The sequence below is a fragment of the Pongo pygmaeus genome, chromosome 4 (assembly GCF_028885625.2).
Source record: "Pongo pygmaeus isolate AG05252 chromosome 4, NHGRI_mPonPyg2-v2.0_pri, whole genome shotgun sequence".
NCBI classification, from domain to species: domain Eukaryota; kingdom Metazoa; phylum Chordata; class Mammalia; order Primates; family Hominidae; genus Pongo; species Pongo pygmaeus.
The window spans coordinates 134543323-134569345 of NC_072377.2; the positions used below are offsets into that span (position 1 = coordinate 134543323).

At 35.4% G+C, this 26023-nt stretch overlaps 1 protein-coding gene across 7 annotated transcripts in view; it reads left to right on the top strand.

The window, feature by feature from the left end:
- The window catches only part of CHSY3 (chondroitin sulfate synthase 3), a 297300-nt gene that overhangs the window by 129924 nt on the left and 141353 nt on the right, over window positions 1-26023 (top strand). For 3 of the 7 annotated variants that reach the window (XM_063665475.1, XM_063665478.1, XM_063665477.1), the window contains exons 3-4: window positions 19070-19240; window positions 21727-21814. The exons of 1 other annotated variant lie outside the window; for it this stretch is intronic. In XM_063665475.1, coding sequence (XP_063521545.1) covers window positions 19070-19240; window positions 21727-21814 — 259 coding nt within the window. The remainder of the gene's footprint in view (window positions 1-19069; window positions 19241-21726; window positions 21815-26023) is intronic. 3 more of the 7 variants (XM_063665476.1, XM_063665479.1, XM_063665474.1) reach the window with 2 other exon arrangements.

A 26023-nucleotide genomic window follows, 5' to 3' on the forward strand; every position in this document is an offset into this window, starting at 1 on the left:
TTTATCAGGAAGTCAAGTAAACTTACTTTTATTGTTAAAACTGTATTTTGAGGTTAATTTTCCAAAAGAAGCATGTGCCACAACTCTGATATAATACTGGTGCTTAGAACATTATTCAAAAATAGGGAAATTTTAATGTTATTCTTTAGTCATTATTATTTTGGTTTCTGAAAATAACTTGTTAATTCAATAGAGGTTTTTAAATACTGTTTTTGAAAAGTTGATATGTAAATAGTAATTTAACGTGTTTAATTCCAATATCCATTTTTGGAACACTAGTAAAGCTATTATCTGAGACCTAATCCCACAGAGCCTTCCAGGTGGACTCTACTAAGTCAGGACAGTTTTAAGAGCTTTGGGGGCTTTAGTGTTATTCCCCAGAGCTAGGTTCTTAGAGTGTTTATGAACCTAGTCCCTTGATCTGAACTTTCCATTGAAGATTTGAGGATGGTCTAAAGAATGGTAATTAAGGCTTGTTATAAAACATTTTGTTGTAAGAATAATGAATGAAAGTTTTTGCCTCATTATATGTCCCTACAAATCAGGGATAGTTTTTACTTTTTTTTATTTTAATAGCTAGAGTATAGCAGGCTTATCCTAGAAGAATTAAACCTATTACTTATGGAGTGTAAGAAGCAGATGGTTTCATATAAAGAAGACCAAATGAGATTGGCTCATTCTGAGTGGTATGAAAAATAAATAAATAAATAAATAAATAAAACAAAATGGAATTTGTAAGATAAACAGTTTAAAAAAGATGAAGACTGGGATTCTGCTGCTCTGGATGTGTATCCTGATGAGCCATTAATTTCTCTATATTTTTGCTAACACATGAGAGAGCTGAAGATCTGTCCAAGGAGTTATATTATTAGACTCATTGTCTTTATTCATCCAAGATATACTTATTTATTTGCTGTTATCTCATACTTTAATGGATTTTATGCATATATGAATTATCTAAATTTGAAATAGTGTGATATACAACATTATTATCTCACTGTGTGCACAAAATATTTACTAGAACAGCCCCCAAATTAACTTTCTATTGTTAAAGAATTGGGAAATTTCCAAGATGGGTGGGTATTTGTTTATCTTGTTTACATTATTCCATGTGGCAACATTGCTTTGGCTAGTACACCAATAAAACTGTCATTGGTAATCAAGATCCCAGTGAATTATACAAGTTTTGAATTGGTTGATATGTGCAGGGGATATATATCTTGCATAAATTGTGAATACAATGTACATTGTTCCATATAATATTTGTAAGCCATGCATGGTTTGAATAAAGTTATTCATTCAACATTGTAACTGTGTTGTTTAAGATGCAAAGGCACAAAATTGAATCTAATGGGCATAGTATCTTCCATCAGAAATTATGCAAGATAGTGTTACAAATTGATGTTTGGGTAAATATGTAAAAATCTATTTTCAGTTTTAAAAATAAATAATTTCTGTTGAAATTAACTTGTTCTAGCAGAAATATGCCCAAGCCAAACATTTTGATATTTCACAGAGGCAGGCTAGAAACTCAGGAGAAGAAATTATCTTCAACTTAGATGTAACTTGATAAATTTGCAATTTGATAAATCAGAGAATGTAGGCATTCGATGATGAATTCAGTAAATCAAAGTAAAATCACAACTTGTATTTCATTTATGGTTCCTCCCTATTCCTCTATTGCTTATTGTCAGTAAATCCCAACTACATAAATGTGTATGTATGGGTTTGGAATGTATCTGTTGCATATCTATATAATATGTTCTATTTCCTGTAGTTATGTTCTGTTATGGCAGCCTCTATGTTTGCAAATCATTTCCCGTCACAGATTATAGATGTGAGATATCCTTGAACAATAAGGGAATATTTCCCTCATAAATTGGTTGTTTGGAAGATAGTATTCATAGCACTTAGATTATATGTGTTATCGTTTCTACTAATGTAAAAATATTTTGTTAGATTGTGCCTGTTTGGGTAATAGGGTGTTTAAATGGAAGCTTTGGCAGAGACACATTATAAAGGTAGATTTTGCCTAGGCTTTCCTCAGAAGAATCCCACTGTGACTCAATACCACCCATTTCCAAAATGAAAAAGGTCCATGTTGCTATCACCTATCCTAAGCCTAGTGAGAGAGTCTTCAAGGAGATTTATTGGAGAGAACTCTGCTATGCCTCCCGCTACCCTCACCTTCCCAGGAGTGCTACCCGCCTCACTTCAGGTTAAGAGAGAGGAGATTTCGGTAGACCACTCTGAGGGCATAAAATGAGTACCCAGGTTAGACATACGCCTGGGAAATCAAAGCTGAATACGAATGAGAAAGAGGTGTATGCTTTGGGATAAACCTACACTCCTGAAGTTTGTTGGAGTTTCCCAAGATGAATCTCAGGAGATTCATCTGAGATTTAACACCATTAACACCTGTGAAAGGAGAAGGGTGAGGAGGCCCAATTAGTTGGGCCAGGGAAGCCATTAGGCAGCCATGTAGACCAGACAGTGTCTCTGCCAGCCCAGCCAGAATGCACATTAGACAAGTCCCATGTTGTGGGGAAGTGGCCAGTCCCTCATACCAGAGTCTTGCTCAATCCTGGGCTGTGGGCCACTCTGAGAAGACTGTGCCTTTGGCTTAAAAGCTGAAGCAGACCCAGATGAAGCCGACAGCTGGAGGCTGCCAACTAACCACACTCCTCACAGATGGACATTGAATGCTTTCTTGAAGGAGAATCTGGTCAGGATATCTCCATTTGTAAAAGTCCTCTAGCAACTCTGTTGATACTCCTATAATCAAAGTATTTTGTGTACTTTTAGTCATCAATCTTAAGTAAACTTTTTAATTAGTTACAGTCTAGTGTAATCATCAACATTTGGATTTTCTTCAATTATTTTATCCCTTCAACCCCAGCACATATACAACTACTCTCTTTCCTCCATTTGTTCTTTAACTCCTCTTTCCTTCACTTTCCAGAGGTAGCTTCTAACTCTTCCAGTTTAGACCCAAAGAAGAGAGGCATTAGTGGAAGAAGAGATACTGTTGAGGTCCCCTGATCCATAGATGTGCAATTACTGATTCTCTCTCATGAAACTATCTTGTGATAAATGAATCTCATTGAATTACAAAAATATTGGATGATTTTAATGTGTTTTATTAATTACAGTAATTCCCACTGATTTGGAAGACACTCCCAGGAACTGTATTTACAAACTCTATGTATTTTTAACCATTACACCAATTTTTATGTACAAGAAACAAACCCCACTGGTAAATGGAGATGCTGGAGACTGGATAGCTGAAGATCCCAGAGTTCTTGTGCCTAGGCTGCCCAAATGTGGGATAGACTTTTTAAAAGATTTCCACATTATGTACTTTATATTTGCTTTTAAAAAAATTTTTGGCTTAATAAAATTTTTGAGTTTGATTATATTTACCAATTTCTGGTCTTTCTATCAGTACAAATCAAGAGAGTAAATACAAGTAACTATCTCAGAACAAATTAAAGAAATCCAACTTGCAATTCTCTGGATGTTTGGAAGGTAGTTTTAAATTGGAAAATCTATTTTTGTTTTAGGGATTTATATTTTAAAATGCAAGTTGCAAAAGAGTGAATTTTGTAGGAAAGGGAGGATCTGCGAATAACATCTTCTTAAACTAAATCTTGCTTTTGACTATTACTTAAGTTTTTTACACAATAACGTTCCCCAGATGTTTGTTTGCAAGTTGTTTTGGTGTTTATCATATGAAATAGGACAAATATTAACTGTGTCTATTTCTAATTTTTCTTATGTAAGAATAATACAGCAGTTTTTTTTCTTTTTCAAATAACATACTTGAAATGGAAGCAAATTTCACTTCATTTTACAATGAATATTCTAATAGGCTTTTAGCTATTAATCTTGGATGATTCTCCTATGAAAGACTCTATCATTATAAACTTCCTAAGTTATTCAGAATTCATCTTTTCCATATTTATGAGAGGTACAACTTCACATTTTTAAAAAGAATGGTTCATTTCCTGAAATAGAAATCTTAGCACTGCCAATTTTAGCAACATTTTATTATGAGCAGTTGTCACCATTCTCATCGTTGACATTTAATTGGTTTCCTTTCAAAACCAGGAAAAGATCCATTCAACAGATATTTATGGTACAGGCCCAGCTCTAAGGGCTGTAGATAAAATGGTGAACAAAACAGTCAAAATCCTTCACTTCATAGAAGTTAGACTCTAAAGAGGTGAGATAAACAATTAAAAGTAAGCAATCAAAAAAAAATTTAACATACCTCATGGTGATATGTGCTATATTGAAAAAATAAAGCAGGATGTCAAGACAGGGAGCACTGATGGGATGGGAGAAGACAGTGTTTTGCAATTTTAAATCAGCAAGTTGTCACAAAGAAAATAACACTTGAATAAAAACCCAGTGGAGGTCAGAAAATGAGGCAGAAAAATATCTAGGGGATGAACATCCCAGGCAGGCAGAATAGCAAGTGCAAAGGTTTTGAGGCAGGAGCTTGCTTGAAATATTAAAGAAGGAACAGGGAGATCAATATGGCTAGTACAGAGTGGACAGAGAAGGGAACAGAGAAGAAGATAAGGATAGAGAACCAATAGGGGAAACAGCAAGTAAGTTCTTTTAAGTGATTTGAGTAACTAGGATGTCTGTGCTGGTGAGATGGGAATGCATAGAAGTATTTTGATCAGATGAGTCACAATGGTCTGACTTCCATTTCAACATACATTAGGAATATACTAAAACAAGGCAAGGGAAAAAGCAGAAAGATGAGGTAGGAGGTTGTTGTTGTAATACAAATGAGAGATGGTGGTAACTTGGGCCAGGATAATTATAGGAGAAGTGGGAGAAGGGGCAGTTTTGTGGGTATATTTTTAATTTAGAACCCATGGGATTTCCTGATGGATTAGCAGTAGAAATGCAAAAAAAGAGAGGAATCCAGCCGGCCTTCACGATTTTTGGTATAAATAGCCAAAAACTTGGGGATGCCACAAAACATGAGTGTCTGCAGTCCAATCAAAATCACATATGCATTTGGTATTTATTTATCGGTAATACAAGGTATTGCAGAGAAAAACAATCTAAATTGGCTACAGTTAAAGCAACATGAAGCCTATAAATGCCCCCAGGCTGTGCATAGCACTGATAAAGTAAGTAGAAATGAGTGATATGACACACATGCCTCAAGATACAGGAAGCAGAAATGAGCCAACCTCTGTTAGCAGTAGGTAAAAATTACCATGTGAAGGGTGTAATCATTTCTGTTCATGAGAAATCTGATATATCAGATCTTCAGTCACTTTGAAAATGAAAGCTTCTAAGCTAATTTCTTTCCTTTTTCAAATTCAAATGACAAGATTGGTGCAGGTAAGTCCTATGACAATGAAATTAAAAATAAGATATGCAGTTGATCAGGATACTGGCATTCCAAGGGTAATTCTAGGGCACATTCCCAAGTCTGGTCATTCATTTGGTTTTTTTTTTTTTTTTTTTTTTTTTTTTTTTTTTTTTAGTGTTGCTTTAGAAAGTAGTTCATGAGCATCAATGTGTGAGGTATGATCATCAAACTCCTGTATTAAAAAGATGTACATTCTAAAAATGTGGCAAGGCCCTTTGTTCAATCCTGGGCAGCTAAGAGAAGAGCTTTGGTTCCAGATGCACTGACTGTCTCAAAAAAATATGGGAAGATAGATTTAGCATCTCAGTGTTGCTGAGCACTCTAGTGTAACATGACAGTAATTCTTGGTCATTTTCTTACACTGTCTTTCCTGGACATGATAAAGAATTAGTTAAGTAATGCCCATTCTTGAGGGAATGTATTGAACAAAAAGGGTGGCAAAAGCTCTTGCATATACTTTATTAATTGTGTCTTCTGTATCTTCTCACTTTGCCTGACAAGATTATGATTTTCATGCATTCTTAAATTACTTATATATTTTTCTAGTATATCTCTTCCATAACTGTGCTAACGTATCATAGCTAATCTAGAGCACCAAATTTAAGTATCTAAAATGCACAAAGATTGCTTTTGAAATGTGTACTAATTTCAATGACATTGGGCTTGGATGCTGTAAATATTCTCCCTTTTAAACATAAAATGGATTTGTTCATTGCTTAAATATCATGTCCCCTGTTAAACTGCAAAGGTTGCTGGAAAAGTGGAAAAACAATATAAGCAGGCTATTGAGAAAAGACCTTGGACCTTGGAGCCCTACAGATCTGGGCTCGAATCCTAGTCCTGCCAGGCTCCAGCTGTGAGTCCTTCCTTCATCTCCCTAAGCCTCAGTTTCTTCATGTGTGGAAAGGTTTTTGTTTTAACATGGATTAGTAAACAAATAACTGAGTAAGTGTGGTTTTACTTTGTCCCCATTTCGAAACCAGCTCTGTGTGTGTGGCTGTGGGTGGGTGTTTGTGTTATGTGTATTGAGGATCATAAATGTTAAAGATAGAAGAATAACTCCACAACTCCTTGTCAGTGAAACTGGTAAAGAGCCATAGTCCAAACCACAGATGATAAATTCCATGCTAAGTAGACTGAAATCTGGATCAGCTTGAGGAAAGATACTAAAAGAAGAAACAAATCTCCTAACTCATGTAGCATGTAGATCCTCCAAGAACATATGGTATCCTGAATGGCCCAAAGATGCTTATTGGAAGTAGGATGTATAGGGATGGTAGCTGTCATAAAAGAAGGAAACATGCATAGCAAGAGAGACTTCCTTCTACTCAGCGGGATAGCAAGGAGGCAGATTGAAAAAGGCACCTTTGAGACAGGCCGTATTTAATTTCTGGAACCCACCTCTTGACCTAGAAAAAAATAGCCCAGAAATTACACAGAAGGAGCATGGTGCAGCTGAGGACCTTGATGGGCAAGTGATACATCTTAGAAAGCAGGATGAGGGACACTCTTCCCACCGTCAGACCCCTCTTGCCAAGGAAGGTGCAGGAAGACAAATCATGATGTGCCCACAGTGCAGAGGCTGTTAGAGTTGGTGAAATAAAAAGAAAATGAGCAGTTGGAAAAATTATTTATAAAACATAAACCAGCAAAATTCTCCATTTCTTAAAAGTATTTTTAAAAGCTTTTAAATCAGTAAGAAAAATGAGTGGGGAACCAAGGTAGTTTGAACATACTATGGCCTGACTGTTCCACTTCTATGATATATATTATATAAATAAAGTTTTAATCGTGCCTACCTGTCAACAATGAGATGGAGAGGTGACTTTTCCTTTTTACCTCATAATTTACTATGTTTTCAGAATTTTTAAAATTACCAATGTAATTTATTTTCTTTTATTTTTTAATTTTTTAAAATGAAAGGAAAGGGCAATATTCTTCAAAGTGCCTAGTACAGGGCAGCAGCTAATATCCTAGAGCTCAACCACTTGTGTAGTTAGGTTGTTCAAATTCTGCTTTCACTTAAAAGCAGCCATTTGATCACATATAGAGACAAGAATGCAGATTTTTTGAAATCTAAAAATCATTAGTACTGGTAATGAGATATTTATTTTTAGAATCACTTATCCTCTTGACCCTTAATTTATGGTGCTGTTTGACCATTAAAAAATTGTGTGAGAGGATGGTAAGTGAGATAAATATTATTAACCTGAACTTGATCTTTCATTAGCCCCTGTGGTATGCAGTGCTACTGAAGTCAAAAGATACCTGTATTAGCAGGTTAATTTCTGCCACAGAGAGAATTGCTGAAATTTACATTTGCTTTGTATTTAACTGACTGTAGGGAGTGACCTTAGATACCTCTGGCTAGGAAAAGGGCAGAATATTAATATTGTGTAATTATCCTTTCCTTTATGTTCCCAGAACTTTTGTTCCTGAAAAAGATTGAGGGACAGTGAAAAAGGTACCTCTTTATGTTTCTCTATTTGAAAAGTTATAAGGCAGCATTGCTCTATTACATTCTAGGAATAATACAACTAATTCTTATTAAGCTCGAAAATAGACTTCTTAATGTGCAGAATGACCGTGTTATTTATTGTTGGTCATAATTATGACTTTTTAAATAAAGGCTTGATAAACTTTCTCTTACATGTGATCCATGTGATCATCAATTTGTATTTAACCGAAAAGAGCAGGTAATGTAGAGATTTTGCATGTGTAGATTCCTACCCTGCACACAAGGATTGGGAAGAAAGGAAGCACATTCAAGCCTTAAAGATGCTATGAGGTAGGAAATTATTTTGAAGGGAATTTCCACTTTCCTCTCCATAATGTATTGTTTGTCTATTTCAGTCTTTTATTCCTTTGCCAAATAATTAGTTTTCTCTGCTTTACATGTGCAACGGAAGACAATTAACTTGCTGCATGCTGGATAGGGAATGGTTTATCTGCACTGCACTACAAAATATGTGTATTCTTATTGTTATTAAGGGTGAGTGCCTGGTTTATAACAGAATTATAAATAAAGCCATCAGGAAGGAAGAATCCACCATAATTACTAGATTATCTTTATTGGCCAATCTTTTAACCTTTTCCACATATTATATTTACATTTCCTTGCAATTATTAGAAGAAAAAGAACAGAAGCACCACTGAAAGAAATGCAGAAATTCAGATGAATATTTCTATATCGTAACAGTTCCTCAAAAATTATTAGAGAAGAAAGAAAATAAAAAATTAAGAGATTAGGGTTATAATATTTTCAAGACATTTTTCTTATTTTACTTTACCTCCAATTAAAGCTTCACACAGAACAGGGAGTTCATTGTGTGGCAGATTCCCTTTGTAGGACTTTAGAGTCATTTAGAGTATCTACTAGAGATTCCAGGAACAGGATAGTTTGGATTAAAAATAGGTAACATCCCAGAGCTTTGGGAGACCAAGGCAAGAGGATTGCTTGAATCCAGGATTTTAAGACCGGCCTGGACAAAATAGGGGAACCTGTCTCTACAAAAAATAAGAATAAAAATATAACCAGGCATGATGGTGAGTGCCTGTAGTCCTAGCAACTTGGGTGGCTGAGGTGGGATGATCTCTTGAGCCCAGGAGTTCAAGGTTACAGTGAACTATGATCATGCCACTGCACTCTAGCTTGGGTGACAGAGCAAGAGCAAGAGCAAGTCCCTGTATCTAAAACCAAAACACAAACAATAACAACAAAACCAAGACGATAAATTAATGTGGAATTTTCCCAGTTTGTATAAACTTTTGTTGTTGTTTTGAGACAGGGAGTGCAGTGGCACAATAACAGCTCAGATTCTCCTCAGGTAGCTGGCACTACATGCCAGGCTAATTTTTTGTAGAGACAGGGTTTCACTATATTGTTCAGGCTGGTCTCAAACTCCTAGGCTCAAGTGATCCATGTGCCTCAGCCTCCCAAGGTGGTAAGATTACAAGTGTGAGCCACTGCATCCCACTAACATTTTTTCCCCTAAGTAGCAGTTGTGGCAAAGGGCTTTTCCCTGTGAAAACTTCCCCCTAAATAGCAGTTGTGGCAAAGGGCTTTTCCCTGTGAAAACTTTTCTGATCCTCTTATTTCTTTATAGTATTTGATTTTCCAGGGTTTCCTTTCAAAAGATTAGAAACTTGTGTGTCTAAGTTGCTTAAATTTTGACACTGACATTGTCGCTTTAGGGAGGTAAAGTAAAAAACTAAGGTAAAATTAATTTATTCCATGGGGAAAGTGAAGGGTGTGACTGTAAACATTTTGAACTTTAGTGTAGAGTTTTGTCTCCATTGACCACAGTATTACTATTGTTAAGCATCCAGGTACTTGGGTGCCTATGTGCAAGAGCTCTAGTGAGGTCTTTGAGTGTCTCTCCATTAAATCTGAAATAAAACTGATTTCAAAATAAATTCCATTTTCGGCAACTAATCAGTGACCATTTTCCTGGAAACACCCAGTAACTGTCTTGTATTTAGAGTACACCACGTGAAGACAAATCACAGGGAATGCTGTCTTTGTCCAGCCGTCAGCTTCCAGAGTACCAGTTTCATCAGGCATGCAGAATACCAGTTTCAATTCTGAGTGACAAGGTGTCCATTCTAAAATTTGCTCCCTGAAATTGTTCATACATGTAATAATATGTATTTGAGACAGTAAAAATGGTTAAACTGTCAAAACTGTCTTTCTTTGTCCATATTTAATTTTGAGGAGATGGCGAAGGCTCAGCACAGCCAAGAATTTACTCACTTAATGGCCTATGATAAATCCTTTCTGGCTTTAATGCTTTCAATATTATGTCATGTACAGCTGTAAATAATAACTTGCAACTATAGTCGTGGAAATCAGAAAGGTAAACAATTTGAAACTTCATGGGCACTCAAAATGAGCAAATCATTAGGTTTCAGAGAAACTGATTCTTATGTCAAACACCTAAATGAACAGTTTGCAGCCTATTTATAGTGACAGCATTTCTTGAGAAAAGAGGAAAAGCTGTTTTTTCAAGGCTCTTCCTAAACTCTTTCAGTGTCTATTCTATATTGATCCCTTTGTGAGGCCCCTATATGGTTCAGTACAAAAAGTGGTCTACTTAATTTTCAGAAGAGAAAATACTGTTTAGTAAGCTCAAGCAGCAAAATTGCTTGGCTGTTTATTTAACAGAGGCAAATTAGTATTGATGAACAGATTTGATGATTAACAAGGATCCTACTTGTCCCAGCTGTTGGAGTACAGCTCAGATCTGCACTTGTGCTGTCAATGCCCGTTAGCAAGCTGCTCTAAGTGTTGGCTGCTAACAGCTTGGAGCTCTTTCTCTGGAATATTGCCCTTGGTCCAACAGGAATTGTCTTACCCCCCAAAAAAGTTACGTGCCCCTTACCCACCCAATGACTGACTGATAATGGGATGTGGAAGATGGTCTCTTTGTCCCAAGGTGGAATAAACTTTGCTGTGCAATTGGCATCCATTTCTCCCCAAGCAATCAGGCTGAAGCTAGACACCAGCTGAGACCATATTCTCCTGCAATGGTTTCCTCACACTCTGTTCCAAGAGAGTACTCCCTCAGTAAGACATGTGCACCTGAAGCTGCCTCTAGGCACTCCAGCCCAACACAAATGTGAATGCTGCATTTCTACAATACTATTTTTACCCTATTACATTAGTAATATCAAATGTAAGAGGCATCAAGACACCAAAAGTGACCAGGAAGCCACATGTTACTTAGGTTACCTAGCACTAGTCAACATATAAACTGAGAAAACGATAAAAGCAATGGTTGTTTTCTCTAAAAGGGTATCCCAATTGTGTAAAGATGGTATTTAGTGAAAGAGAAAGAGAGAAAGAAGCAGAGAGAGAGAGTGACTATAAAATACTATAAAATGTTCAGGTCATTAAATTTTCCTTTTTTGATCATTTAAAAATATTTTTTGAAACTTATGAGGCTACATTTTAACAGATATAAACAATGTAATAATGAGGATTAAATGCATAGTGATCACATTCGAAATGTTTCTCTTAATACATATTAAGAGAAAATGTGAAAGTTTCTCTTAATACATATTTTAGTGATGCCTATGTCTTTATAAATTATAAATTAGGAAACATAGAGAAAGGGTAACAGTGGTTGAAGTAATAAATCTTTCCACATAATTTTAAGGAAGTTTGGAATTTAAAAATCAGCCTGGTACAGTGGCTCACACCTGTAATCCCAGCATTTTGGGGAAGGTAGGAGGATCACTTGAGTGCAGGGGTTCAAGACCAGCCTGGGCAACATGTTAAGACCTCATCTCTACAAAATCTGAAGAAAATTAGCTGGACATGGTGGCACATGCCTGTGGTCCCAGTTACTTGGTAGGCTGAGTTGGGAGGATCCCCTTAGCCCAAGAGTTCAAGGCTGCAGTGAGCCAAAAATATGCCACTGTACTCCAGCCTTGGGGACAGAGTGAGACCCTGTCTCCAAAAATTTTTTTTAATCTCGTCTGTTACAGGATATCATTGCTATCTTCTAGCTTTTAATTTGCATATAAATTTATTATAGCATAGCAGCTCACTAATATGCATTTTCCCCTAAACAGTAATTATTCAGGCAAATCTTTAATTAGATCAAGGCAAAATAAATATTCATACACTCTAATTTTGAATTGTTGGAACCTTCTATTATAATTTTAAAATGATAAGCTCCCATTACAGTATCAATTCCTTTGTCTATTGGTTTTAAAAAGAGAAGCACATCATTTTATTTGATAGCAACCTGCACATATGAAACTATTTCAGTATTTGTTTTTTGTTAAAGTATAGAGCGTTTATATTCTCAGTTTGTTAAAGGTACTCTATAAGATTTTGTTTTTATTTTTTAATCATGGTGCATTAGAGATAAAAATCAATTGCTTTCTTACCATGTATAGAAATACATAACAGTTACAGTTAGCAGGACAGTTATTACCTACCAAAGTGGTACATTATTCTTTTTGGTTTCTCACTCTTCATATAGCAAATAAACATTAATTCAGTGTTTTGTTTCCAACAGTACCCTAGAGCAGTTTCTGCTTGTTATCGTGGTATGTATTATCTAACCCTCATTAGTATAAACACAAAGATGTATTTGCAAAAGTAGTTTTATTTTTGAGTTCTTCAGTAGGGTCATGATAATAACTCACAGAATTCTACCACAAGAACTGGGATAGCAAAGTTGGGTCATAGGCAGTTAAGTAGTTGGCCTCAGATAGTTATCCTAAAGCTGGAAATTTTTGTAAAGTTATTGTTGGTCCAATGAAAAAGCTGAAACATTATCCTTAATTGTGATATAAATGTTAAATTCCATGTTAACAAGGAGTGCTTTGCCTTAAGCGCTCTACAAACTAGGTCAGAACACAAAAATCCCCCAAGTTAGAGATTACTTTTATTGTTTTGTTGTTTGTTTGTTTTTTACTGTGCTAAATTGAAATTTATTGTCAAATAAATAATTTTTAATAGATCATTTAAAATTAATAAATAGATATTTAATAAATATATATTGTTAAAGAGAAGTCACTTATTTGTCTAGACTATAATTTATAATATCAGGGGGATGATTCATCAGATATTTCCCTGAGAATAGATTTCAATTAAGGAATTAGAGATTAAAAAGGAGAGATTTGCATGAATTTGGATGTCTGGAGAGGGGAGAACTTAGAAAGTGGAGGTTACTTCAGATATTTGCCCTGTTTCACAGTCTTGTCCACGTGGGTCTGTTTGCATTCTCTGTTTTGGTAGACAGGAATAATGCAGCAGCATCTCTAAACAGAGTGTTAGAACATTAGCCGTCCACAATCCTAAATGTAGGACATTGACAATACAGTTATCCTTTGCAGTACTGTTGCCTTCTAGTATGGAAGTAAGTCACATATAATGCTGGTTAGTCATTTATTATATTTGATGTCATGTAGCAGCATTAGTTTAAGAAATCATTGGAAAAACACCTGACGTATGCGTATGTTTTACAGTGTTTAAGGTTGTTCTAAAGATAATAGACAAAGACCAGTCTTTAATTTCATTGGAGAAAAAGATTGACTTCTGGATTTAATTACAATTTAGTTCTAGATTCCAGATCAGATTTTTTTTATGTTGAAAAACACCATTTCACCATGCAAGGCCTCTGTTGTCAGCTTTGTACTTCCATAGATTTGGCCATGCTGAGGTTAAAATGCATGTTAGACATCAACATGGAGATATCAGGCACACAGCCGAATGGAGTCTGAAGCTCAGAAAGAGATCAGAGTTGGAAATACATATGCTGAAATATGTAAATCTTGAGCAAATATAAAAGGCATTTAAAGGCCCAGGGTGAGATAAGTTTACTTGAAGAAGGAATATACTGAAAAATTTGAACAATTCAAGAATGATTATCTAGGAACTTCATTATTTGGAGGTCAAGTAGAGGAGAAAGAAGGAGTCACTAAGAAAGTAATATAAAAACCATTGGAGCATATTATCATGGAGACCAAGAGAGGAGAGTGTTTCAAGAAGGGGAGAGGAGGTCAGCTGCATCATCTGTGGCTAAAATATGATGGTAGAAACATCATCGTTGATTTTGATAACATGGGGTTTTGTAGGTGAATTTGGTGAGACTTTTCAGAAGTGTGGCGGATACACATCAGATTGGTGAGTACTGAAGCATGAATGGTAGCAGAAACAGGAAAGCAGATGAAGTCAGTTTGGCTTTGAAACAGAAGAAAATAGTTGCTGGAGAGACTATGAAGTCAAAGAAATAAGTGACTCTAAAAGGGATGGTGGTGGGTAGCAGAAAAGTGGATTGGTCAGTGAAAGTCATACGAAGTAGTAGAATTTTAAAATGTATTTGAGTCAATGAAAAGGATAGAGGAATATAGTCAGTGAGATAAGTATTATAAAGAAGATGAAGGAGGTGGGATATTTTTCTAAGTGAATGTTAGGACTAGGGTATCGTTATGGGAATGGGAAGCTGTCAAGTAATGTAAGGAAAGCTTACTGGAGGCGACAAAGTCAAGGAATCAGATGTCGGCGTATTGGGTGGGTCATTCCCCAGATGCTGATGTAACACAGAAGGATGACAGAGAAGATACTTCAATAGATCTTCAAGGATCTTCAAGGAATGACCCAAGTTTTATAAATGACACTAGAGGAAACAATGGCGGCTAGCATACTTGGATGGCATAAGTAGTTTTTTGTTTTTGTTTTGTTTTGTTTTGCTTTGAGACAGGGTCTCACTCTGTTGCCCATGCTGGAGTGAAGTGGCACGAACATGGCTTAAGTAACAGCCTGGCCTCCTGGGCTCAAGCAATCCTCCCACCTCAGCCTCCCAAGTAGCTGAGACTGCAGACACACACCACCATGCCTGTCAGTTTGGGTTTTTAATAGAACTAAATGAATTACAAATGGAAAAGTAGAGTGAAAACACTCATCTTCACCTCCTGGACCTGAGGTACACAGAGTGTAAAAGAAAATTTAAAAAGCACTCACTAGGGAGAGCTAGTAAAACAATGATGTGCTCAGGGTACATTCACATTTGAGTTATGGCAAGGGGAAGGACATATTTTTAAAAGACATTGAGAGTAGAGGAACATGTAGTGATCATAGACATGGGCTTCTGGCAGTAACAAAGTGTTTAGAATGGAGTGGAGATGTGAATGAGGGTATGCACACGGAACACACAGGGGATGAAAGTCTGAGTCATAGTGAGTGTTATGATCCTGGAGGTCTGGTTGCTAGTGACACAAGGATGTGGGGCAAGATGAAATTAATCCCAAGAGCATCCTGAGCAGAAATAAGACTAATCAGTTCTGTATGTGTGCCTGAAAAGTTATCTGATGTAGATTTGGTGCTCTCTATGGGAGTACGTGGGGATGCCATTGCCCTGGAACTACTGTTTCTGGTGAAGGATGCTGAAGCTTTGTGGATTCTTCCTCTAATTTGCCTCACTCTTGAGTCCTACCCAATCAGTACATTTTCAGAGATGGAAACTTCGTCACTATTATATTCAGCAAATATGAACACCTTGTGCTTGCTCAGAGTGGGTAAAAGCTCTCAACCCTGCCAAGATGTGCTTCAAACTTGATTGCTCTGGTAATTTTCTTGTGCTCAATGGCAGGGCAAGGAGTAAAGGGAAGAAATTTTCACTGAGTATCTAGATGTGCTGAACTCTGGAAACCTTGCCTCATTTATTGTGGCTTCAATCTACTCTTCTGCTCATTTTGTAAGCAAGAGTCTCAACTCTACTAATGCTAGCAATACTTAACTGCAGGAAACGACTATTATAACACATGTCATTATACCGACGTCTTGAAAACTACCATATTAAAGGGAAAAAGTACTGGCTCAGGGAGGCTACTTTATTAATATCACATTACATTTAAGTCAAAGTAATGCTGCTTTTGGAATTTAGATTTCTTGCATCCAAATCTTTTTGAAGGTTAGGAAGCCAAGTAGCATACAAATGAAGGTGAACTATATTATCTATTGCCAAAGTTAGACTGATTTATAACCAAATACTATGTGTGTTATGCTATTCTTTTAGTATATGTTAAAGTATAGAGTTAAAGCTTGAGGAGATGCTGAGAGGAATGTTATCATGAAAATAAAATCTGTCTAGTTATTAAGGTGCTTCAAAATTAGATTTTCACCGTGGTTTGGGTTTGACCTTAAATTTGTAGGCTGATGGATTTGATCTTGTGATTATCTCAAATATCTAGTGAACAGCTACATTGTGGGAAGCTGTACCTACAGAGACAGCTTTATTGTTCAGTGGAGACAGTATCAAATATGACATACCTCATGACTTGAATGAGCTTACGATCTTGTAAAACATACAATCAATTGTCAATTAGAATGTGCTAATCATCGACATTGGAACAACAGGGAAACTAAACGTGGGGGCAGGGTATCAGGGCAGAGCTGTTAAATAAATGGATATCTAAGCACCAATAAATAATTTTTACGGATACCTTGCATAAAATCAGCATTTCAGTTTTTTTTAATTTACTATTAAAAATGCCTGTATAGAAAATCAGATTATTTTGTGATCTCTTAAATGGCAGCAAGTTAATTAAAAGTTCAGTGTATTCAATTGTCATCTTTTTGGAAGAGATTGAATTTTTAATTAATAAATTAACACATTAAATATAAATTTTCTTAATATAAATTGTTAAAATAAATTAATTAAAATTTAAAATAAATTAATTAAAATTTAAAATATGGTATTGTTTCTCCTATGCTGATGTAAATTTTCTTAATATAAATTGTTAAAATAAATTAATTAAAATTTAAAATATGGTATTGTTTCTCCTATGCCGTTTCAGTGGGTACATTTATTTCCATGTCTTCTGTAAATATAAGAAAAATAAATAAAATTTAAAAGTATATTTGATAACTTGCAATATTTGATCCTGCAAAAGTCTTGGGAAAATAAAAATAAAAAGAGGAAATATTTTCTTCGTATTCAATAACGTATTGAAATGACTTTAGCTCACCTCACCTTTTATCTGATATTGTTCCCTAAGATTTTAACTGCTTTTAGGAGTTGAAATGACTCATTCATCCAACAAACCTTTCTTTTTCACCTACTGTGTACAAAGTCCCACATGACCTCTCAATATGTTATCAAGAAAGATAAAGCAGACAGGGCCCCCAGCCACAGAATCTTACAAATACACCTTACCAGTTGCAAGTTAAATACTACATTGTAGGAAAGAATTGTCTTCTGAAATATATGTTAGTAATTTATTGGCCATCCAGAAATGATCATGGTCCCTTATTTATCCCAGAATTTTCCTGGACCAGATTTCTCCTCTATATAATAGGAAAAGTCTGTTGGATGCAGTTCACTAGCTGAAATGAATAAAGTTCAAATAATACATATTTCTTATATAATATGTGCTAAAATCCTCAATAACAACATACTGAACTCTTACAAATGCCAAAGCAAGAATAATATCTAATTCCATTTAAAGCATAGAAACCAGGAAATGGAGATCAATATATTTTCATCACTTTTCTCATTATGTAATCAAGTCAAATACTATCATTGCATTATGTATATGCGAATATATGTTTCAACTAATTTTGTTAATTCAAATTTTAATATAACATTTCACTTTTTATAATTACTGAACAGAATTATTGTCAGGTTTTGTTTGTGTTAACTTGTACATCTTAGGAGTATCAACCTTTTTTTTTCCTTTTTTAAGTAAAAATAAAGAATGACTTTACCTATTTTGCACGTGTGGCTGTAAAAAAAGAAGCAAAGAAAAAGCAAGGAAAGAGGAAAAGGTTTAAAAAATGGGAAGGAAAGAAGAGAAAATGAACAAATTCGTAGAACGAAGTATGGATTTAGTGTGTATATGTGTATAGAGATGGGCTCTTCTGAGTTCTACTTTTCTGCCCAGTTGGATCTTAAGTCTAATCCTTATCATTATCATTAGTCCATGCAGGGTTGGCTTTTATGTGTTTAGTTTATTATTTTTACTATTGTGATAAGCATCCAAGAACCCTCCACATCCACAAAATAGTAGGAGTTTTAAAATATATATATAAAGTGAAATATATAGCTACTCCCTGAAATATATTCCTGCTCCTTGATGAGTTTTTCTAGATATTTTTAATTTCTTTTCTTTTTATTATTTTATAGTTTGAAACTATGATTTTCAGTGTATACCTCTGGAAAATATTCACTCTTTTTGTATAATTAATATAGTAGGTGCAACTGTTTTCTTTTTCTGTCTCCTTAAATCTATGGAGTGCAGCTTGGAGTGGAGGAAGAATTTGATAGGGCAGAGCCCTGTCTCTGCAGATTTTTGAATGTGCTCCTGTATTCAGTTAGGGAAGAAACAACTTCCAGATCTGTGCTAATTACTCTGCTCTCCTCTCTCTCTCTGCCCCCCCCGCCTGCATCTTTCTCCTCTTCTCTCTGTATTTTTTCTTTTTCTTATTTATTCTTGTTATGTATCTTTTCTACAAGTCCTTCTCTTTCCTCAGTCATCTTCCAACTTGTGAGTGAGATGGTGAGGATAAATATTAAGAAAGCAGAGGGTAGAATGGTGATTACCAGAGGGTAGGGAGTTGAGTGGAATGGGGAGATGGTGGTCAAATAATACAAAATTTCAGTTAGACAGGAAGAATGAATTTTTTGTGCTGCACAACATAGCGACTATAGTTAATAATGGTGTATTGTATATTTCAAAATTGCCAAGAGAGTAAATTTCAAATGTTGACACCACACACACAGACACACATGCACACACACACAGAATTTTGATGGTGAGTAAAACCTACTTTTCAATCCTGGTTCTTCCCTTTCACAAAGTTGCAGCAAAAGGGATGGGATAGTGGTTACATAATTTACAACATTTATAATTTGGCTCTAAGTCATGAGTTATATTAATACATCTCTAAACTCTCACTTTAGAACTGATGTTGAATTTCTAAATAAAAGATAAGATATGACATTTATTTTATGAGAGTTGAGAATTTTGATTTTCATGATTGAAATTATCACACCAAGAAATTATCACACCAAGAAGATATTTTTAAAAATTCTTTCATTGACAAAAAGAGGAGCTTCTCTTTATGTCAGCTGGGAACATGCTTGTATAGTACAGGCTTTTCTTATGAAAGAAAATTTATTAAAGCTGTTTCCCCTTTTATTTTTCCCACAGATAGCTGGCACATGCCATAGAAAAGAACAAGAAGTCATTCTCAATGTTCTGTTACTTGTTGCCCACCATATAAGCAGCTCCTCAAAATTAGGGACCCTAACTAGAGTTTCAGGAAATACCTTTAAATATCTTTTATTTGAAGCAGAGGCTGTCAACTACTCTAGTAAAAAGGTAAGCTCACTTAACTGGCAAAGTATAAAGATCAAATTATCCTACTAGGATGTGCTTTATAAATGTCATGATAAAATGCTCTTTGATGCACTAATTAATTGGTACATAATTGGGTAGTTTTGTTCCACAGTCAAAAATCAATTATAAAACGTTCCCTATATATCTCCCCATCTTTTTTTTTTTTTTAAATTTGAGATTGTCGATAACCACGCATCTTCTTTAACAATTTAGGGACGGGAAGAAATGAGGCTCTTCTGCTTCATAAAGTTAGTACAATGGGGGAATAAGGGGATCATCATTTTGCTCTTTTCGTGAGACAGCAAAATTTCTCTATGGTTTGTACTTCTTTGACTGCCTTCCAAGCATTTTTAAAGTATAATCTTGTACCTTAAGACTGTTTTTTCAACACTTTAAAGACACCATGGAGAAACTTGTAGGTATGACTGTAAGCTGTATCTCTCTTTAACATTTGAACGCTAAGAAGCAAAGTATTACTACTAAGCCACCTACTGTTGTAGGGCTTTGTTTACTGCTCCACATAGGTGAATACACATCAAACTACAACAACATTGTATTTAAGTACTTTTCTTTTGACTAGTGCATTCCGTTCTGGTGTTATAAAATTCCTGGCAGTTGTATGTCAATTGTCTTCTATCTCACGTTAAAAGATTTTATGAGAATCACTCAAATTACCTTCCGTTCATTATCTTTACCTGTTCAAAAATAACTTAAATTTAATTTGTGGTATCTTTAAGCAATATGTTATTGATAAAGGGGGCATTATAAATGACATAATCTGGCAACTAGAGGAAAGAGTGCTATGTCTACACAAAGAATACAAATTTATGGTTATGGCATGTAATCTGGTTTTGTCCAGCTGCTCTTTTTAAATACCAAATTTTATAAAGAAATAATAATTTTGTCTAATATTGTACAGCAATAGCTGGTTGTATATAGAATTTACTCTCTATGGAAGATTTAATAAGCACTCATTTGGGAAGAAAACCTATGTTTTAAAACTTGAAACGTGATATAATTAAAAGAACATGGGCACTGTAATCACATACAGTTGGGTTCAAGTTCTAGATAAGAACCTGTCTTAGCCATCAAGGAAATGAGAATTTTCACTAGGCATATGTAAATGTACTCATCTTCAATATTGGCACTCATCTACGCATACATATCAGTCAGCTAGACTCAGCAAGGTTTGAGGAAAACCAGCCAGCAGAATTGTTACCACACTCAGCTACACATGAAACACCTTTATTTGTGTTTTTCACTATGTCATTGTTTCTATTGTCCATCAATAAGTTAATGATTGTGTTAATTGGTATATACCCACCTTTGGGCTGTTAGTGCAGCTATTACAAAAAATATGGTATATTTAAATGTACTATCATAAAAATATAAAATATATTCTTAAATGGAAAAAAGTTAAAAGCTATAAAGTATTATTTGATTTTTGTTAACAAAAGAAAAACATGTTTACAACTACAAGTAAATCTTTAGTAAGACATAGGAACAATGTATACCAAACTCTTAACAATGGTCACCTCTGTGGAAGGGAGTGGATGGAGATGAGGATGTGGTGGAGGTGGGCGTGCATGGAGGGAAACTTCATATTGTGTTCTGTGCAATTCTATATTGCTTGGATTTGTTTTTAGGGTAAAGATATATTCATTTGTTGCTTCTGTAAGTAAAATATAAAGAATATAATTGAAAATCACTATAGAACTTTTTTTTAAAGGAGCTAAATTTCTTTAAAGACTGCCTATCTGTCTACCAGGTCCACTAAATTTTGATTCTTTCTAGGCTCTTACTTTCTTAACCAAAGAAAAACATGTTTTTTAGACACAGTGGGCCTGCAGTGCTCACAGTGTAATCAAGTTATTACACACTAGGGAAGAAAACTCATACCACGTGGTATATATGTAATAGAACCCCAAAGAATGACCTAGAAAATGGTCATAGGATGTCATTAATACCTGGGGGATGGAACAGGGACATTTCCTGTGAGGAGGACAAGCTTCATTACTAGAGTGATAAGCCAGAATCAGACATTTGAGGAAAGGAAAAAAACTTATGGGAAAAAGATAGAGATAACATTTAAGGTGTATTCAGGGGACAGAGACCCAGGCAGGTGAAATGCAAAACAAGTGAAACATTCTGGGAAAGATAAGGGGAGAAAAGCAAATTGTGGAAAATTGTGAATGGACTTGTAAACCAGACGTTAGAATTTGAGTTGCCAGAGAAGGTGACAGGCATTTAAATTAGATGCAGTACATTGAGATGACAGAAAAATATTCAGAGGTAGAATTGGGAATGACAACTGTGTGCATTAAAATTCTTAAAAAAAAAGAAACTCACTTCGAAAACAAAACTGGAATGTACTAAAATGATTAGGGTACAGCAAACCAAGAACTATACTTTGCCCCTCTCTTGTTTCTCTGGGTGTATCTGCATCATTCTTTTCTTTCTCTCTGCAGATGAGCTTTCATGAACTCTCAGTCCACACTGCCATAGATGGTCATTCCCACAGCTCCTGCTCTGCATGGTGTAGCCCCATAGACAGAGGTACTGGACTCCCTCTCACCCAATCTCTCTCAGGGGGAGAGAGAAATCTAATTAGCCAATCTGGGCTCAAGAACCCAGAATAATCTATAGTGAGGAGTAGTGAGCAGTTCATGGTGCAGTCATAACTCCTGGGAGTTCCCCCCACAGTGGGGGTGTGGTTCCCAGAGCAAGTGAGGGGAAGACTTGTGATCAGGTACCTTCTCTCTCTATTAACTATGTAACTATTAGCTACATAATTGCCATTGGGAAGATTTTACTTTTGGTATTATTATCCATAAAGATACTGATAAATATTTTGTGACAAAGCATTGGTCCCATGGCACTGCTCATGCCAGTTTACCATCAATAACAATTTTTTTATTTTGTGAACTTAAAATATTTATGAATGTCTTATTTTATGAACTGCTGTGAGAGAAAATAAGTGGGAATTTTATTCAAAGGGAAAACAGAGACATCTGTCTAATCAAGAAGTGCTGAAACCAAACTTGGGAAATATACCTTTTTTTCTATTCTGGTAAGGGAGCCTATGTCTTTTACCCAAGGCTTTTCACATCTTAATACCATTTAAATATTATAATCAGATAATATCCACAGGCGTTAATTTATCCTTTCTGCCTCTGTTTTACAAATGAAAAGCTGAAGCATTTAAATTTTCTCAATGCTACATAAGACAGAAAAATGGACTCAGTAAATTTAAGTACTGGAATATGCTCCAGTACTAAAACAGGAATGCCCAGAAGAGACAGGAAGCTATAAACCATGATAAGTAAACAATACAAAAACTTAATAATTATGAAATACAGCAAACAAGGAGTGAATTGGATAACAAGCCCATGGTGAACTGTTGAGTCAGTTGTATAATTACAGATATTATAAGTTCAGAGGAAGGCAGTATCCTAAAGATTAGACATGGCTCAATAATTTATGTATTCCCAAATAGGAACACTTCTAAATTGAATAATTAAAAAAGAGTTTGTTTTAACAGGAAAAATAGCTGGTCTGTATAGAGTTAGTCTCCTGAAGGAGAGAAGAATCACATGATAGCTAAGTAAAACAAAAACTAGGATGTAATAAATTTTAAGTAACAAACAGAAAATATAGACAATGAGGGCCGAGTCAAAGTTAAGATCAAAATGAGTTTACTTTTAGTTAAAAGTAATAAGGAAGCAAGAACTATAACCAAGCAAAAGCTATATAGGATGAAATGTAAGAATTAGTGAATTGGAGGTGGGAAGCCCAGATAGGCAGATCTGTAGAAGGAACCCATAGAGTAGAAATGCATCTGTTAGTAATGATGGTCATTCCTCATGTTTCTGATTCTCAAATGCATACATACTGTCTCAGTTCCAGAACTATCCTTCAGTTCCTAATTGGGAGGCCAAGCTTATGATGTGTCTTGATTGCAGACTTGTATGTGATACCCTTATCTTTATCACATCACATGTGTCTTACAGTGGCTCCAGTGCTGGCCTTAGTGGGTCTCTATTCTTTATAACAGGGGAAGATAAAGTAGAACCATAGAATAAATATGGCCAGAAAAGGGAAGAGTTAAAGAAAACATTGCATTAAGAGCCTGAGTGATTGGGAAAATATCAACATTAATGATAGAAATCGTGAAAATAAAAGGGTATGTTTAGATGAGCTCACTTTTAGGTATATTTTTAGTTATCTTAATTTTGAGGTGCTCAAAAATGAAATATAAATGCCTCATAAATCTGGAAAATTCATCCTGAGATATCAAGATATATTTATTTTACTCATTTTCCCAGCATTCATTAGAACTTCTAAATCCAAGAGCCTAAAACTTTCCTCAGTTTTAAGACATTTTGTTCCATGCTTGCTTTACATGTCCTTATACTTTATTTTCTCATTCTTGGTTTCTGGAAAGCCTATCGTCAAATATTGGAATCAGTCCTTCATATCCTTTGGCTTTACTTTCACGCTTTGTATCTCTTGGTATTTTTAACTGCTTCTGGGAGAATTCTGGCTCATTCTTCTAATTTGTTATTTCGCTGTGCCCATTCTCTTATTCAGCTCATCTATTGAGATTTAAATGTCAGTGATCATTTTGGTCATTTTTCTGAAAATTAGTTGATTTTTATTAAGGATATAGCCTCCTATTTCCCTGATGATATTAATTATACTTAATCTAAATTTTTGAGAAATTTCTTCTAACTTTGTTTTCAAATATATTAATATTTATTAGCTGCTTTTCATGGCATCGGCTTTCCTTAAATGTCTATGTGCTCATCTTTAGAATCAGGATTCCTTGTTAGCTCAAGAAAAAGTCTAGTGAAGTAGTTAAGAAGATAAGGCCCAGAGCCCCATGGCCTGTGATGAAATTCCTGCACTACCATGTGCTGGCCCTGTGATATTAATATTCCCTAAGTTACCCTGTGACTAATGTGACTTCACATTTCTGTGCCTCAGTTTCCTCACATATAAAAACTCTTACTTCACAGGGTTTCATGGGAATTAAATTATTAACACATGCAGTGCTTTTGGAAGGAAACCTACCACTTAATGGATATTAGTTATTAATGTTATGAGAATAATGAAGTGTTTTGGTATTAATAAATACTAGCTTTTAATATTATATGACTACTGAAACATTTTATTGCATTCAGACTCCACTAGTTATGTGAGTGGTTAAGCCGTGTTGCTGAGCAGAGTTGCAGTGTACTAGTAGTTTGTCCTCTAGGTATGGAGGCTTTCTGATCCTATCTAATGTAGTCAGCCACCTGGAGCATTTACTGCTCCAGCAGGGCTAGGTGGGGTCTGAGGACGGTGGTGGAAAATCATATCTCCTTCTCACTCCCTGGTCCAAGTGTATATATGGAGGTGGAGGACTCCCTGGATACTCCAATCTTATATCACTACTCTTCACCCTATAGGGAGTGTGTCTGGCTGTGGGTCTCTGTCTTCTGATATGTATAGGGATTTTTGATAGGAAAATGAAGTGCAGCATGTACTCTGATCCCCATCTTGAGGTAATTCTGAGTGTTTGTTTTGAATGTGACTTGCCTGATGTGATTCAACAAACAATTCTGTGTTTTTGACATGCCCTCCTTTCTGCCAATATGTCTTAGAATTTGCCCCTTGTAAAAAAAAAAAAAAAGTCATTTTGAACTATGGATATGGTGGTCTACAAAAGTGTTATAAAGATAGCTTTTGTTTTTATTTCATAGTTTATGATACATGGCTGCAATAAGTAAATACGTCCATTAATAACTAGTGTATAGATTTTTCCTGGTTTTCATTAATAAGTAGATTGTGAAACAAGAGTTGGAAACAAGTGGAAAACATTTTAAATTCTTGGCTTTTTTGTACTGATGATGTGTTAGAAGAGATATGGGAATTTCTTCAGCTATTAGTTGAGCTGTCTTAATTAGTTTCATGAAATCAAATCGTTTCATGATGGCTTTGAGGACATAAAATAAGATGACACATACACCCTAGTAGTATATGTATGTCCTCTATACATCCCAAAGATTATTCTGAATAGGAGAACAACAGCAGCAGCAGCTACTGCTGCTGCTGCCACTGCCACCGGAAGCACTGTGGTGGGAAGGGACTCAATTTTCCAGGCGAAATGCCATTAAGTCCCGGACATTTTAACAAGATGATGTATTCAATGTCTGAGCTCATGCAAGGCAGTGGCAGTGGCACCTTCATCCCTCTCCCTGCAGAATTGTCATTGTGGCTACTGGTCACCAACACCAAGGGACAACGTATGATAAAAAATGATGCTGGTAGAAAGATTTGGAGGGGGATAAGAATTGATGTTGATACTCTTTCCCTTTTGATCATATAAGTATTAATGTTGCCTGAATTTGATGCATATTAAGATTCTCCTTTGTGGAAGAGGTGAATGCCTGTCATGCTCTAAGAATTGAAGCCAGTGTGACATGCCTTGAAAACTTCAAACTGTACTTTCTTTCCTATGTGCATCCTAACTTCTCCAGGTTGGATGCAGTTCATTGACCCAGAAGGTATCTGATGGCATGGAGTTGGCATTTAAACAAACTTTCTGACTCAGGTGGTTCAAGAAAAAAGTTTTGGTTCATCAGAAAGAGAAGTTTCTTAAAAAAAAAAAAAACTGGGCAGTTAATCTGACAGCTTCGTGTTCACTTTGATTTAAAATTTGCTTCTCTTTTGTTAAAATGTTAACATTCCATTTATTGTGGTTCCCATCTTTAGAATTATTCT